General features: G+C 52.1%; 1 protein-coding gene and 1 long non-coding RNA gene across 2 annotated transcripts; one reads left to right on the top strand and one right to left on the bottom strand.

Annotated features, from left to right (window-relative positions):
- Positions 1-4,012: 4,012 nt before the first annotated feature.
- Positions 4,013-8,513, bottom strand: NKX2-3 (NK2 homeobox 3). The gene is made up of 2 exons (XM_020803076.3): positions 7,858-8,513; positions 4,013-5,221 (listed from the first exon to the last, which is right to left on the bottom strand). The coding sequence occupies exons 1-2, from the start codon at positions 8,189-8,191 to the stop codon at positions 4,596-4,598; spliced, it is 960 nt and encodes a 319-aa protein (XP_020658735.2). The 5' UTR covers positions 8,192-8,513; the 3' UTR covers positions 4,013-4,595.
- Positions 8,514-8,515: 2 nt separating this feature from the next.
- LOC110084057 (uncharacterized) lies at positions 8,516-14,228 on the top strand. Its single transcript, XR_002301415.3, has 3 exons — positions 8,516-8,887; positions 10,048-10,123; positions 13,202-14,228. It is a non-coding gene; the product is annotated as an uncharacterized LOC110084057 (long non-coding RNA).
- The last annotated feature ends 217 nt before the right edge of the window (positions 14,229-14,445 follow it).

Genomic DNA, 14,445 nt, shown 5'->3' on the forward strand with positions numbered 1-14,445 from the left:
ATTCTTCCAACTACTACCAATGCGATTCCACCAAAACCCTTCAACAGCGTGTTACTACCAAGTATAGCTTCCTAGTTAAACTATCATTACAGGCAGTCGTCACAACAAACTAATATCTTAAACCTGGTTCCTTTCGCTGACCCCAGAGCTCTTTACTTCTCGGTTCGGTTCCCTCTGCCACTCCGAGCCTTCCCTCGGCCATCCGCCCTCCTTCCAAGCCTATTTCCAGCCCACAGGCTTACACCCGAGGAGTTCTGGCAACTCTCGTTCTGGGAAGGAGCAAACAAGGAAATATATCCCGGTTCCTGAGCGACGGCTCTTCTGTTTCTCTTCGGCGCAATCTGTGCCAGCAGTTTCAGCAACCTCGAACCCTTTAACATGTGAGCCTTTAAACCCGACGGACCCTGGAATGAACATCCTAACCAGAGCTTTGTAGCCCCTCCAACCCCACCCCCCGTATTCAGCATCTTTGTCTCTAGTCTAGACGAAAGACCGCGCCAGTTTGGAACAAGAAAGGGCGGCGGCGGGGGCGGGGGGGAGAGAACGCACGACAGATGTTGCCATCACTAGCTGTACGAGTTACTTTGGGGGTACAACCAACAAAATGAGTTAGGAAAACGGACAATACAGTACCTCTTATGAACGTCCCCTCTCCATTAGAACAGAACAGTTAGCGTAACTAGATTAAAAAGCGCCCAAGGAGAACCCAGGAGCCCTGTGTTCAGATCTCTGCTAGGCCATGGAAATCTGCTTGTGGGCCCGCAACAGCTCCTTGAGCATCTCACACACCTCGAAAACCCTACCAGGGACTAAGCAAGTGGGAAGCGACTTGAGGGCGCGTAACAAGGAAGGAAGCATCCGATCAGAACTTTCGATTAGCCCATTGTCAGCCGCGATTCTTTTCTGTGGGGGATGTTCATAGGCCAACAATGTGGTTTCCCTTCACCCTGAAACAGCACCGTCTATTCTCAGGAGTATCTACCTGAGATACCTGACCAGGAGTAGATCAGGCACTTCGGGGGAAGCGGAGACATTCCACTGGGTCTTCTAGTACTTTCGACTGGAAGTGGAGTTAGTCCTTTTAGACCAGTGGTCCCCAACCGTGGGCCTCCAGATATTCTTGGACTTCAACTCCCAGAAATCCTGGCCAACAGAGGTGATAGTGAAGGCTTCTGGGAGTTGTAGTCTAAGAACATCTGGAGGCCCAAGGTTGGGGACCACTGTTTTAGAGGATGAGAGGCATGACCCTCAACCGCCGCCAAAGGCGCTTCTTCGTGTCATTTTGCGTGTTCCGTTTCGCTGTTCGTTTGGCAGTCAGTCCCCTTCACGTTGGATCGCTTGGTTTTTTGAACGTTTGTTCGAACTTTGTGCCCTCCTGTAGTGTCTGACATAAAAACAGACACCGCAACATCTAAAAATGTACATGTATTATGCATATATATCTGCAGAGAGACATTTTTATGCTGTTCAGAAAGGTAATCAATCCACCAATCCGCCTCAATGTAAACGGGGGTGGCGCAGAGTGCTGCTGCCTCCGCCTCTCCTGTTAGTCAGCCTAATGTGTAGACCAGTTATAAGATAAAAGAGGCGGCAACAACTCCTGTGAGTCGTTCCTTATCTGCCTCCAGTGATTTTGAGCATCAGGCGCAGAATTCTAGTTTGTTCCCGGCAGGGCGGCTGAGGATGCGCTGCCGACCGACCCTTCTAAGATTCAGTGCACCTTTCCCACACGCCCAAATTAACTGCCATTCCCAGTTCCCCCTTGGTGTTTGGGATTATTTAAAAAATTATAGGCAACACGACCCGCATATGTTTCAGCGGGTCTGCTCTGGTGAGGTGGGAGATCCTTCTTATTCCAGATGGATTCGTAGTTCTCAAGGCACAGGTTTTGTAATGTGAGAAGGCAATTTTTTCATGCGCGTGTCCAGTATATCCCTGACCACTAGGCAACCACTTTCTTGTTCTCTCCCCTTAGAGAGAAAAGTTTAAGGCTGGATGGATAGCTCAGTGGTTTAGTCGTCTGAGTGCGGAGCCCGAAGCGGGGAGTTCGATTCCCCACTGTGCCTCCTATGAGTTAGTCGCCAGCCTATGAGTTAGTCGCACAGTCCTCGTTCACTCCCAGAATAAGGAAATGGTAAATCACTGCTGAGTATTCTCTACCTGGGAAATCCTGGAAAGGGTGTCCATAAATCAGAACTGACTTGACCAGACATGATTATCAGCATGTCTTCACAATGACAGGACCCTTGGAGTTTGGGGAATATATATTTTAGATATCTCTCTATCCCTGTACGCACGCGCGCACACACACACGCGTCTGCGGTCTGCTACCTGGCTCATGTCCATCCTCTCTCTGCCCTTCGGCACCCCTTTGCGCTGGAGGCCTGCAGGAAAGCGGCCCCTCTCTCCCCTCGCCCTCTCTCCCCTCGCCCTCTCTCCCCTCGCCCTCTAGTCTGAAAAGGGGGAAGAAACCCTCGACTCGCCTGCCTGATCAAGGCCAGCCGCTCCTCCACCTCTTCCCGCCGGTTCCTTTCGGGGCCAGCCCCGCCGTCGCAACGGGCCCGTCGAGGCAGCTGGCTCCCCGTCACCTTTCCAGCGCCCGGACAAGGGGATTACTAGCGGTCCGGCCGCTCCTCCGGGGTGGCAAACGGAGGCACCCACCCCACCCGCCTCTCCTCCGAAACCTTATCCGGGGATTAATTAATCCGAAGTAGCCGCTGCCTTCCGGGACCGCGGTCACAGCCAGGGAGACTGTAATCTTTTTATCCCGCAGACGGTTTAATAAGAGAGAAGGAATCGGCCGCCTTTTATCAGGAAGCAATGTATTAGCCAGGCTACTCTTTCGTCACCTCCAGCTCGTTGTATGTTGCGGGTGAGCCGGTGGGGTGTAGCGGTAAGAGTGCTGAACTAGGACTTGGCAGGCCGGGGTTCAAGCTTCCCCTGTGCCACAAAACTCACCGGGTGACCTTGGCGAGAGTGTCTCAGCCTGACCTAGTTCACAAGGTCCTGGTGAGCCCACCCTGTGCATTGGGGCAGCGGGTACACCGAAGGAGAGAAGGGCTACAGCTGTAACAGATAAATAACAGGTAAGGAACTACAGTAATAAACATTGGGTTTGCTATACCTTTCTTTCCAGTACATGCTTATGAGCGAAGAAATCATGGCATCGGTTTATGAGGGAGAAGAAAGAGAATGTTCTCATTCTGAAAGAATATAGGAGGACCCGGGCTTCAATGGTTCTAGTTGCCCTTTCTCCAGGGGCTTCAGAAGACTTGCCTTTTCTCTTCCTCTCTGTGCGGCAAGTTAGGCTAACCCCGTTCTTCTGACACCTAAGGGGGTGGGAAAGAGGTCTCACAAATGCATCTCTTTCCTGGCAACATACTATGTACCCTAATAAATTAAATGATTAAAACAAGTCTGCTTTTATATGAAACTTCAAGTGCTCTGCTTGAGGCAGCGCTCTCAGTCTGCCTCCTGGTAGCCCCCCCCCCCCGGCTGCGGGAAGCCCGTTGGCAGAGCTCAGAAATGCACTTTCCCCCGGAGCTTTGCCCGGGCACCGTGAGGGCAGCAGATTGGGTACCTTCCAGTAAATATGGGGGTGGGAGGCGAAGAGATGGGGGGGGGCTTCAGAAGCTTCAGGACCAGCCCTCCACACTCCCCCCCCCACAACAGAGAAGGCCCTGTATGCTTGACTGGAGCTTTTTAAATCAGATGTAACCATATGGGATTTGAGGGATGTTGGGAGGGGTTCTAAGATATGGACGGAACGAAGGCTATACTCTGAGCTTGTCTTTGTGACTTTTTTTGGACTGCAACTTCCAGAATCCACTAACCATGTTGGGTGGATGTTGGTTTCGGAGAGCTGTCAAAAACAATTGTTCCTAGCCCACTATATCTGAGAGAGCTTGTAATGTGTGAAATGGACCCCTCATAGACCACACACAGGCAATGCGTTCACTCCTTCCTCTCGTGCCTGGCACAACACAGCCCCCTTCCCAGAGAAGCCCAGTGGTTACGGATATTGCACCTGGTTTATTGGCTCCTTTAACTCCTTGCAGCAGTGGCTACATCGATACATTGAATAATACGATACAACATATGGGTGGCTTTTCCACCCGGGCTTTGCCTTTTATACATACGCGAAGCTGGTTTTTGGGCAATACCTGGCCTCCCATTCCACACCATCATCTCCAGCCCCGAGTCTCTCCCGGGGTTGGTTGCAGCTCTGCTTTTCCCCCAGCGGGGACTCAGGCGCGGAGGCTCAGGCTCAGTTGGGAGCACTGACGGGGTGGGGGGTGGGGGAGATCCAGTCCAAGTGTCCCCCCCCCCCCGACAGACCTGGTGCCAGGGCCTTTGGACCAGGTGGTTTTGCTGGTGGACCCCTTGGTCACGCACTCTCTCGGCTGACAAATGGTAGGTGGAGCCTCCGTCTAAACCAGCGTAGAGTCTCTTCTCTGAGCGGGCCTCCCGCTGGGGGCTCCCCTGGATCCAGGGGGTTCCCGCCAACCGCCCGGCTGGCACTTCAGCTGCTGGGTGGGCTCCTCCTCCGCTGGCCCGGCCGGCTCCGGGCGCCAGAGCTGCTCTGTCCGCTGCGGCTACCAGGCTCGGATGCCCTGATTGCAAGACGGGGGCCCCGCCGCCTGGTGCAAAGGCTGAGGGCCGCTGGGGAAGCCGCCCACATTCACGTAGGGCCCCGCGGGCGGCTGCACCGACGGCGCTCCGCTGCCGCCTGCCGGGTAGCTGCAGCTATAGCCGGGGCCCCCGTAAGCGGCCGCGGGGGACCCTCCGTACGGGTAGTTGGGGAAGCCGTTGTAAGGGTAGGCCGCGGCCGCGTTGTAGGGCGCGCTGTAGGCCTGCGAGCCGCCCAGGCAGGGCTTGCCGTCCCTCACCAGCACCGGCACGGCCACCCTGCGCGGGGGCGGCGGGGGCTGGGGCTGCGGTGTCGCTCCCGCCGCCGCCGCCGCCGGGCCGCCCAGTTCCAGGGCCTTGTCCTGCCGCTGCCGCTTGCACTTGTAGCGCCGGTTCTGGAACCAGATCTTCACCTGCGTGGACGTGAGCTTGAGGCTGCTGGCCAAGAGCTCCCGCTCCGGAGCCGAGAGGTAGCGCTGCTGCTGGAAGCGCCGTTCCAGCTCGAAGACCTGCGCTTGCGAGAACAGCACCCGCGGTTTCCTCCGCCCGCGCGCCTTGGGCCGCTCCGACGCCTCTTCCGTGGGATCCTTTCCTGTGGGGGTCGGAACAGTCGAAAGATGTGACCGGGAAAGGAACAGGCGGGAGGCACGAAAACTGGGGGCCGGGGGGGGGGAGAGGAAAGTCGAGTCTCCATTGTGGAAGACCCATACGCTCGATGGTCACCCCGGATCAATTGCGCTGTTTAAGGTGCCACAAGACAACGAGGAGTCTTGTGGCACCTTAAAGACGACGACGCTTTAGTGGCATACGCTTTCGTGGGGCCCAGCTCACTTCTTCAAAGGCACAGTCCAGTGGGCTGGAGTCCACTAAGGTTTATGCTAATAAAACAAGGTTCTTTCCCCTTCATTTTTACTAACATTACCATAAAACGGATTGTTTCCTAAGGTACCACTAAACTCCTTTTTTTGGGGGGGGGCAACAGACTGAAAGAGCTGCCTCATAAGAACTGTGTAAGAAAGACAGAGAAAGGGGAGAAGGTCTTATGTTGTTCCTGGGAAACAACCTTTGAAATGGGTGCAATGAGTCCCCCATCCTCTTGACTTCACACTTTTACCTGGATGCCTCTCCTTAAGTCCTTCCTTTGACAGCTTTCCTGATCTTTCTGCCAAGTGGGGCCCTAAGTCTTCTGTACTGAAGACCAAAATTCCAAAAACTCACCAGTCTCTTAGGGCGCTGTGTCGTGTGTGAGTTTTCTCAGGAGAACACCCGCTTATGTCCAGTAAGACTTGGCTGCATTACGTGCCGTCAAATCACACTCCACTTATGGCAACCCTAATCGGATCTTCCAAATATGTGACATACCGGTATTTCACGAGTGATTTGACCATTACCACCCCCAAGTAAATTTCACATGGCCAAACGGGGATTTGAACCCGGGACCCTGAATCCTAGTCCATCACTCTGTCTATTACCAGTAAGGCTTATTCCCAGACTAAAGCATGAGTGCTGTTTCATCTTTAAGGTGCCATATACGTTTTTGTTTGTTTGCTTGCTTGTTTTGTTTTTTGGTGGCAAAAAAGGGGCTTAAGGACGCTGGGCATCCTTTAGGCAAAACAGCTTAGAGAGGCGTCTGGGATTTTACAGAGAAAAGAAGCGAAAAGATTCAGTTATGGAATTAGAAACCCAGGGTTGCAGGACCGGTTCACTACAGAAAGTTGAGCCTCCCTCTGACCCCGATGGCTATTTATCCTTGGCGTAAAGGAAGAGCAGCCACTGGCGTCTGGCGCTGCCTGAAGTTTTAGGAGAGGCCAGGATCAGAGAGGAGAGACCTCCTGTGTTTCCGGGCACCGCTGACTGTTTTTTTGGTTTTTAATTTTTTTAATTAATAATAATAATAAAAAAGACACCGCTGGCTGGTGTCCGCCTTTTTGCACCCCAGGCTCCCGGAGCACTAACTCGATCTTCTCCCTCCCTCTCTCCCTCGCCCGTTTCTGTGACCAGGCCAGAGGAAACGCGAACGCACGTCTTTGGCAAAATCTCCGCCTGAAGGACCCCAAACGGGGTCTCTCCACCTTCCAGCGTCTGCTTCTCTCGATTAGGTTTCCGCCACGGAGGCTACAAGCCGGCGGCATCCCCGTCAAAAAATCTCAGCTCCGTGTCACCAGCTTGTGAAGGCTGATTACTTTGCTCCGCGCTGGGCCTGGCCGTTTCTCCCTTTTTTGGTTGTGAACGGATCGAGCAGTACCCCTTTCCGCTTTAAAATGCAGCCCAATCCGAGTGCGTTTTCTTGGAAGTACGTTCAGTGAGACCTATTCTCAAGCAACGGATATAAGTAACGTTGGAATTGTTCTGTAAACTTAGCTGTGGGTGTTTGTGCCTACTGAACGAAACAGGCTTGCTGCGCCTTAAAGACTATCCAGTTTTTATTCGACACAGGTTTTCATGGGCTGTGGCTCTCTTCATGAGGTAGACGTGTGTGACAGTCCACCGAAGCTTATGCCAATTGCCATTTATAACCTGTTAGTCTTTAGGGTGCCAAAATAACTTTTCTTTTTGCACAAGCTTAGCGTTTGTTGAAACACACTAAGAATGTCTCCCTCAAAACGATATAACTCTGTATTGTTTCACGCCCAAATTAACGCAGGATTGCCCTCCGTCAATGAACACGAGATGTCACTGTATTTCAGGAGGCTCAATTATGTTCCCTTAATATGCACAGGAATGCAGACTTACATAGTGATCCACAAAAGAGAGGCACGTTTGCTCAGAGGTAAGCACTTCTGTGTTGAAGAGGCCTAGTTGTTGGTCAGTTGGACCGGAGCCCTAGCCCAGCAGCGGAGAACAGACATTGGAAGGTGTTTAAGCATCCAGACACACTCTGGAAGAGGTAGAGGAGCTGCCCAATCTAATTCTGGACCTTAAAAAGTTCCTTTTAAAACACCTCCTCCCAGACTCCCTCAGCCAGCATGAAACATATTCCGGGCTCAGTGTGCACAGAATTCCAATGAATTTTCCTACGTGGACAGCCCACCGGTGTCCTGTACTAGGAGATATTTTTGGCGGTTAGTCTCCCGGGCACTCTCCTTGTCGTATCCCTAACAGGTTGCGATCCTGAGGTAGTTCTGTTAAAGTGGGTAGTCTGGGAGCTGGCCTGGCACCCCTCCCCTTTCCTAACCACAGCCTCCCTGTGCGCAGAGCGCCCTTGGCCCCTGTAGCCCTGGTACTCACCCGCTCCCGCGTCCCGCACCGGCTCTCCCTCCTGGATGAGTCCCTTGGGCTCGCAGGAGCTCCGGAGCACCGCCTGCACGTAGCTGCCTGGGGAGAGCCCTCCTTCCCCTTGGGTCTTGGCCACCGCCGCCATGGAGCCGAGAAAGGGCAGCTTGTCTTCCTCCTCTTCCTCGTCCTCCCCGTCCGAGAAGCGGCAGCCCAGCAGGCAGGAGGCCACGGCGGGGAAGGGCGGCTCGTGGGGAGCCCCCAAGCGCTGCTGCTGCTGCTGCTGCTGCTCCAGTTTGAGGATGTCCTTGACCGAGAAGGGGGTGGAGGTGGCGGGACTCGGGAGCATCCTGGGCAGCGGGAGCGGTCCGGCTGCGCGACGGAGGACCGCGGCGGGCGCTGGCCAGCCCAAGCCGGGCTAAGTGGCGTCCATGGGAGCGCCGCGCCGCCTTTGCTCGCCGCCTCCGCCGGGACCAGCCGCCGCTTCTGGCGCGCCGAGCCACCACCTCTGTCGCGAAGGCCGCGGAGGGCGCGGCGTCACGGCGAGGAGGGGCCGGGCGGGCCGGGCCCCCATTGGCAGGCGGGGAGGCCTTGAGCCGGCCCCCTGAGCGACTCGCCGGGAGGCCTGCCCGAAGGAGAAGCCGGCAGGCCCCCCGGCCAGGAGGCGCGCTTGGCCACAGCCCGGCCGCGTCCGGGGCCCCACCGCCCTCCGGGCGCCCTGAAGGCGCGAAGGGGGAAACGCGCGCCTCGAGGGCCTCGGGACGGGGGGGGCACCTCCGTGCCTGAACCCAGGGGGTTCGGGGTGTGTGTGTGTGTGAGTGTGTGTGAGAGTGAACCTGGGAACTCCCCCCCCAACCCTCTCCCGGTTGCCCGACCTTTCCACCACTCCCTCCCCTTCCCTCCCCTTCCGGCCGTTTTTTTCCGGAGGGCTCCATCGTCTCTCTCGGGAATTCATGCCGCGTTGCGACTCGGTTTCTCTTTTCCCATTTGAACTCCAGGAAAAAGGAAAGGAAAGGAAAGGAAAAGGCAATGCTGGGAAAGAAAGGTAACTCCCCTGGGAAAGGACCGGGAGAAATGCCCGACCTCCCAAACGTCCAGAAAGCGGCAGGCCCGTCTTCTGGGAACAACCGAGGGCCGAGCGGGGCGCGCAGGTGTGCCTGCCGGCCGTAGGTCAGGGATGAACCGGCGGGTCACAGTTCCAAAGGCACCCTCCCCTCACCGCCATCATTAGTTGCAGGACGTGGATCAGTGCCTTTGGGGGGTGGGGGATGGACAGCATTTTCCGGAAACCTTCAGCCACCGGCCGCGCGCGCTGGCGGCTTCTGGGAGAGGTAGTCCAAAACCCCCGAACTTTCCCGAGCTTCGCTTGTTAGCTTGCTATCACTTAACAGCCGACTGATTAAAGGTCTTTTGTTTTTTAAAAGAACCGAAGGTAGAGACTCTTATGATGCCCCTCCAAGGACACACCCCCCCCGCAGTCTCCTCACTTGCCTGCTGGGAGAAGAAAGTTCCTTTCCTTTTACTTTCCAGCTTCCTTTGAGTCAGATCTTCCGAAGCAGTTAGTAGCAATTTTGTTGTCGAACGACTGATAATTGGGACATCACAGGTAGCAATATGTATTTTTGTTGCGACATGTTGCTATGCCAAAATACCTGAGTTCATATTTGAACAGACCAGGCAAATTCATCGACTTCATAGTCCTACTCTGAGGTGTAGTGAGGTGGCAACCTCAGGCCGTATTATGCTCGGAGGCAGGGAGGGAAAGTGAGTTTATGGAAGACAAAGGTGAGGTGTGGCATGCAACCCGTCGTGCACTCTCCAAATCTGCTGGCCTCAGGTATTGGGGGAGGTTGTACTTAAGACGGCTTGAAGGGCGCCGCTCTGGTCAGTTTCTGCTTCTGGTTGGGCGCGGGGGGGGGGAACTTTGCCCGAAGCTCCAAAATATCTTTGGCTGCACCTGGTGGCGATTTTTGCACCCTAATTAAACTGAGCCCTCACTTTGAAAGACGGCAATGTCTCTGTGCCCGAAAATAACAACGCCTGATTAAGACCGCGACTGATGTTTCATAATATGAGAGCATTCGTTTTATAGGATAGCCGACGTTTATGATCTTCGAGAGATAATATGTTTGGCCAATGATGAATCCAGAATACTCTAGAAGTTGCAACAGTGGCAACTGCAATAATAGCAATTCTTTTTCATAGGCGCAACAATAGATTGGAGCCAGACTTACTCGCATACTAAGGGTGAACCGAGCCAAAGCAGCGACACCCCATTCAGGTTAGTAAAAGCCGCTGAATCTCCCTTCTTCCCACCCGTCCTTATATTTAATTTTCTTTCCTCTCTTGACTTTCTACGGAGTTCCAGCATTGAAGTGGGGGAGGGAACGAAAAAAAGGCAAAACATTATAAAAATAGCTTTGCTCATATAGATAAATCAATAAATACTTTGTAAGTTATTTTTTTCTAAATGGTGATCATGCCGCAAGCAGCAATATTGCATAGAGAATATTCATTCATTTATGTGTTTTACCTTGCCTTTTACTGATGTTTCATTCCATTTTGTTCTATTTGTGGCATGATCACCTTTTCCTGGAAAATATAGGATAGAAATTTATACAAACTTGTACTTTATAAAACAACTGTTTATTTATTTATCTATTTATTACATATAAGGAAGTCATTTTTAGAACTGTCAAACCTCCCGGCTTCCCGCGGGCCCCAGTCCTGAGTTCTTCGGCTCTGCTGCTCTGGAGACAGGCAAAGCACCAATAAAACCAAGCAATTAAAAGCAGCTGCAGCAATATTACAAGTCATCTTGTAATAATAAGTCAAAGGCCTGTCCAAATGAGCAAGTCCTTGCCCAGCAGCAGAAAATTACCAGAGGGAGGGAGAGAGGCAGCGCTAGGCGGGCTCACTTGGCCTGGAGTTCCAGCCCCTGGGAGCAACCACTGAGAAGACCCTTCTCTCCAGTTTCTGCCAAATGCATTTTAAATGTTAGCAGCACAAAAGGAAAACCCTCTGATAACACCGATCTGAAAACCCTAAGAGCCTCCCACAGTAGATTTCAGATCGCTCGCTTCCAATTTGTTGGAAGTTGGTTATGCCATCTAACGGAGTCTCACGCCTCCGTTGGTGTGGAAGATCTGGTCCGGTCCTCAGTGTCGACATCAGACCTCCTTGCCATTTTATCCGGCTTCTGTACTGAAGAGGAGCCTGCCTTCCAGCCCCTTGCTTCAAGCAGCAAATAGCCGTGTTAACTGAAGCGAGCCTCAAGGCATCGAGGCAGTGCCTGTAAATCAATCAGATTGATGAGAAATAGCCGATTTGACCTCGTAGAAAATAACACGACTTTCATGAGAGAGAAACCAGCCTGGCCACTGCTGAAACCGGAACATGGAGTAAAATATTAGCAGTGTGGGAGAAACGTTACATCTTCCTGTCCTCGTTCTTTTTCCTCCACCACCACCCTTGGTTCGATCGAGCCTTAGCTATACTTGGCGTGAACCCACTGAAATCATATAAACCGTAGATTTTAATAGGAGTTTCTCTTAGACTGAGTATAACTAAATCTGGAGAGGGAAGCAAAGCTTGCCGCCACGCGCAAACTTCACCCAAGCTAACTTCTACGATAAACTCGAGGCTGGTTCTTTTCCTGACTCAGGATTAATTTTCCCTAGAGTTTTTCGTCTGGTGATTCTCTCCCCCACCCCCCACCCCGTGGTTTTCTTTGGGGTCGCGGATCTGAAAGGGTGAAGGAAGGCTGTTCTGAAAATCACTTCTGCTCCGGAAAGCTATTTGAAAAGCAAAAGCAACCGAAATGAATCCGAGTCCCTGTGCAAGGATTTCAGCGCTCCTTACTTCCTGCTGGTTAATTTTGATTAACATTTATAGCTTTTGTGGGAAGCTTAAGAATGTAATGTCCCTCCGGGGGGGGGAGGGGCTCCCCTGTCCTCTCTGGGAGCAGTTACAGCTGCAGGAAGAGAAAGCGAGGGGTGGGTTGGGGAGACTCGGCGGATTTGCTCCGGGGTCCTCTCTCACCCAAGCTGGATTTTGTGCCTCTTCCTTCCTTCCTTCCTTCCTTCCTTCCTTCCTTCCTTCCTTCCTTCCTTCCTTCCTTCCTTCCATTTCCCAAAGAAAAGTAGAAAGTGCCGAAATTTCTGGTTCAAGTTTGGGGATTAAAATAGGCAGCAAAGAAGTCCTGAAGTGGGAAGCACCCCAGGAGTGAGACTCCCCACCACCACCAAGTGCGCTGCCAAAATAGGTGGTGATTTATTTAAGAGATTTAATTATCTGCCGGCCGCAAAGGAGATCAGAAGACGTTACTTCGCGTTAGAGACATACTTCTTATGAGGTTTTCCGTAGTTCAAATCATGTGAACAGAATTCAGTACAAGACAGCTGTTTTTCCTATTGAAATCAGCGAACCAGTTACAGTTTCACCAAAGCTGGATCGGAGCTGATTAAGTTACAGAACTTTTCGAAGTAGGATGGAGATTACTTCCCCGTTTTGCCCTGGTGGTCCTTATTCAAAAGAAAGAACTTAACGCTAATTCGTTGTAAGCATTCCTTCATAGTCAGCCCACTAATAATGAAAGTTTTCTATTAGACGTAAACGATGGCATTTTTTCTCTTGTCCTGTTTAACAACGCCTCCGTTTTGCCAAACTGTCTGGCATTATTTCCTCCAAAAGTAAGCGCGCCGGTTTGTGTAACTTGTTTTCACGCGAGGAACACAGAAGACAGTTCTTCATTTTGCTATAAAAAGGAGCAGAGGAGTCAAAGATGGAGGCGTGCAAGTACAGATTAAAACAAACAAGCAACAGCAACCATCTGCCCAGCTCTGTCGCCGAAATTATTGTTAGGAAACACCGCCTCACTCACATTTGATGCGAACTGGCAAGAATTGCTTTGTAAAACCAGCATGCACAATGAAAGCGTGTTTCAAAGGCGACGGCAACATGCGTCTTGTTCACATGCATGTCTGCGGCCGTGTTATGCCCCCAAAAGCGGCCTTCTTCACCCCGGAAAATAAAAGGCGGTGTTAGCTATGGCTGTCTGAAACGGCAGACGTGTACATCACTACCCGCGAGCAAATCACGTTGAATTTAAATAGTTTTTTCTTCTTGGTAGACCTGCGGACAATAAGCTTGTGAACTAATCATGGAAAGTTTTCGAAGTGTTATGGCTGCCGGCAATACGTCCAAACCTTATTTCTGTGGAACAGTAGCTCCGTCTGTTTGCTTGGCAATAGTCTCAAGTAAATTATTTCCTGGTAACTCAACTATGCTGCCATCCCAGTTAACTATCGGGGCCATACTTGAATTTCCCCCTTAACCAGCAGGGCCTTTTTCTTTTCAGTCAATGCAGCTATGATCCGTCTATGAAAATCCATAGCAGCTGCCAGGAGACAAGAGGCTGTTTTATTTGACAAACTCCAGAAGACTCAAACCCGTTCGTTTGTTGGATCGGAGCAGGAATATTCCCTGGATCTTAAAAAAGATATGCGAGCTGAATTTTTTGTGGATCTACTCTGCCAAGTAAAGTAATCTAAAATGGGTAGGTATACCCTAGGTAGCAAAATAAGCACACACACATAATTTTTTTCTACGTTGCTGCTCTATTTTTAAGACGAAGACCTGGCAAAGCAGGATAGCCGTAGTTACGTCGCAGCTCCGCTCAAAGCGAAACTTCGTAGCCGAGACCCCTGGTTCTTTTTGCTGCAAGAAAGATGGTTGGAGAACAGTTCCTGGCGTGTTTTCGTGCTCATTGGTAGCGATTGCGTTGGAAAAACACTCCATGGAAGCTGAGTCGTGGCAACTGGACTTCTTTCTTGGTAGGATGAAACGTTTGGCTAGGCATCCAAGCAGCTTCTTCAGTCTGAGGAGAGTTGATAGGAGATCCCTGATATATATCCTCGACTCCGTGGAATACCATGGGTTTACTTCTGGAAATCTTGCTAAAGGTAATCGTATTAAATACAGTTGCCCACCTATTCTCTTGCACAGAGACCCGCGGGCGTGAATGGCGCAGGGGCGTTGTTGACAGAGGATGGCAGGCGCCACGCTTCCCGTAGAAAGAGGGCAGAGAAACCAGCCGCCAGGCAGCAGGGCCGGCGTTGGATCCCGCAGGCGGAGGGCTGTTGCCAAAGTCAATAAGGGCAGAGGGCTGGGCACAGCTTTCGCGCCTACTCTGGGCATCCATGACTTGATCTTTCGGTGCCAAGCTGCTAAGACAAAAGCTCCACGTTCCTTCTCCTCTTTTTTCAGGAGAGAAATATTCTTACCCACTTGAGGGGGGGGAGGACTTCGACTCTTTTAGGGAGAGGGTATGATTTTGGGAAATGTATGACCCAATAAATGTATGGATTTAAGATGCCACTACAAGACCCTCGGCTCGTCTTCTTTTATCGAAGTGTATCCGTCCATCTAGACCGTATTCCTTTCAAGCGAAATGAATGGGTCTTTTCTACGCCCGGCGCGAGTGCGCCTTGGCCTCTCCTGGTGCCGTCCCACAATCCCAATTCCTGGCAGAGGGCTGAGGGATCAGCCCGGGACTAACTGATCCTCGCCCGCCTCCACTCCAGGCTTTGGCTTGGTTTAGGG

Source organism: Pogona vitticeps, chromosome 3 (assembly GCF_051106095.1).
Source record: "Pogona vitticeps strain Pit_001003342236 chromosome 3, PviZW2.1, whole genome shotgun sequence".
NCBI classification, from domain to species: domain Eukaryota; kingdom Metazoa; phylum Chordata; class Lepidosauria; order Squamata; family Agamidae; genus Pogona; species Pogona vitticeps.

What these genes read in the sequence shown, in the direction of transcription:
- NKX2-3 (XM_020803076.3), bottom strand. Translation starts at nt 8,191, where the DNA reads ATGCTCCCGAGTCCCGCCACCTCCACCCCCTTCTCGGTCAAGGACATC. An exon ending in GGTGCGGGACGCGGGAGCGG is followed by an intron (nt 5,222 to 7,857) that starts GTGAGTACCAGG and finishes CGACCCCCACAG; the next exon opens with GAAAGGATCCCACGGAAGAG.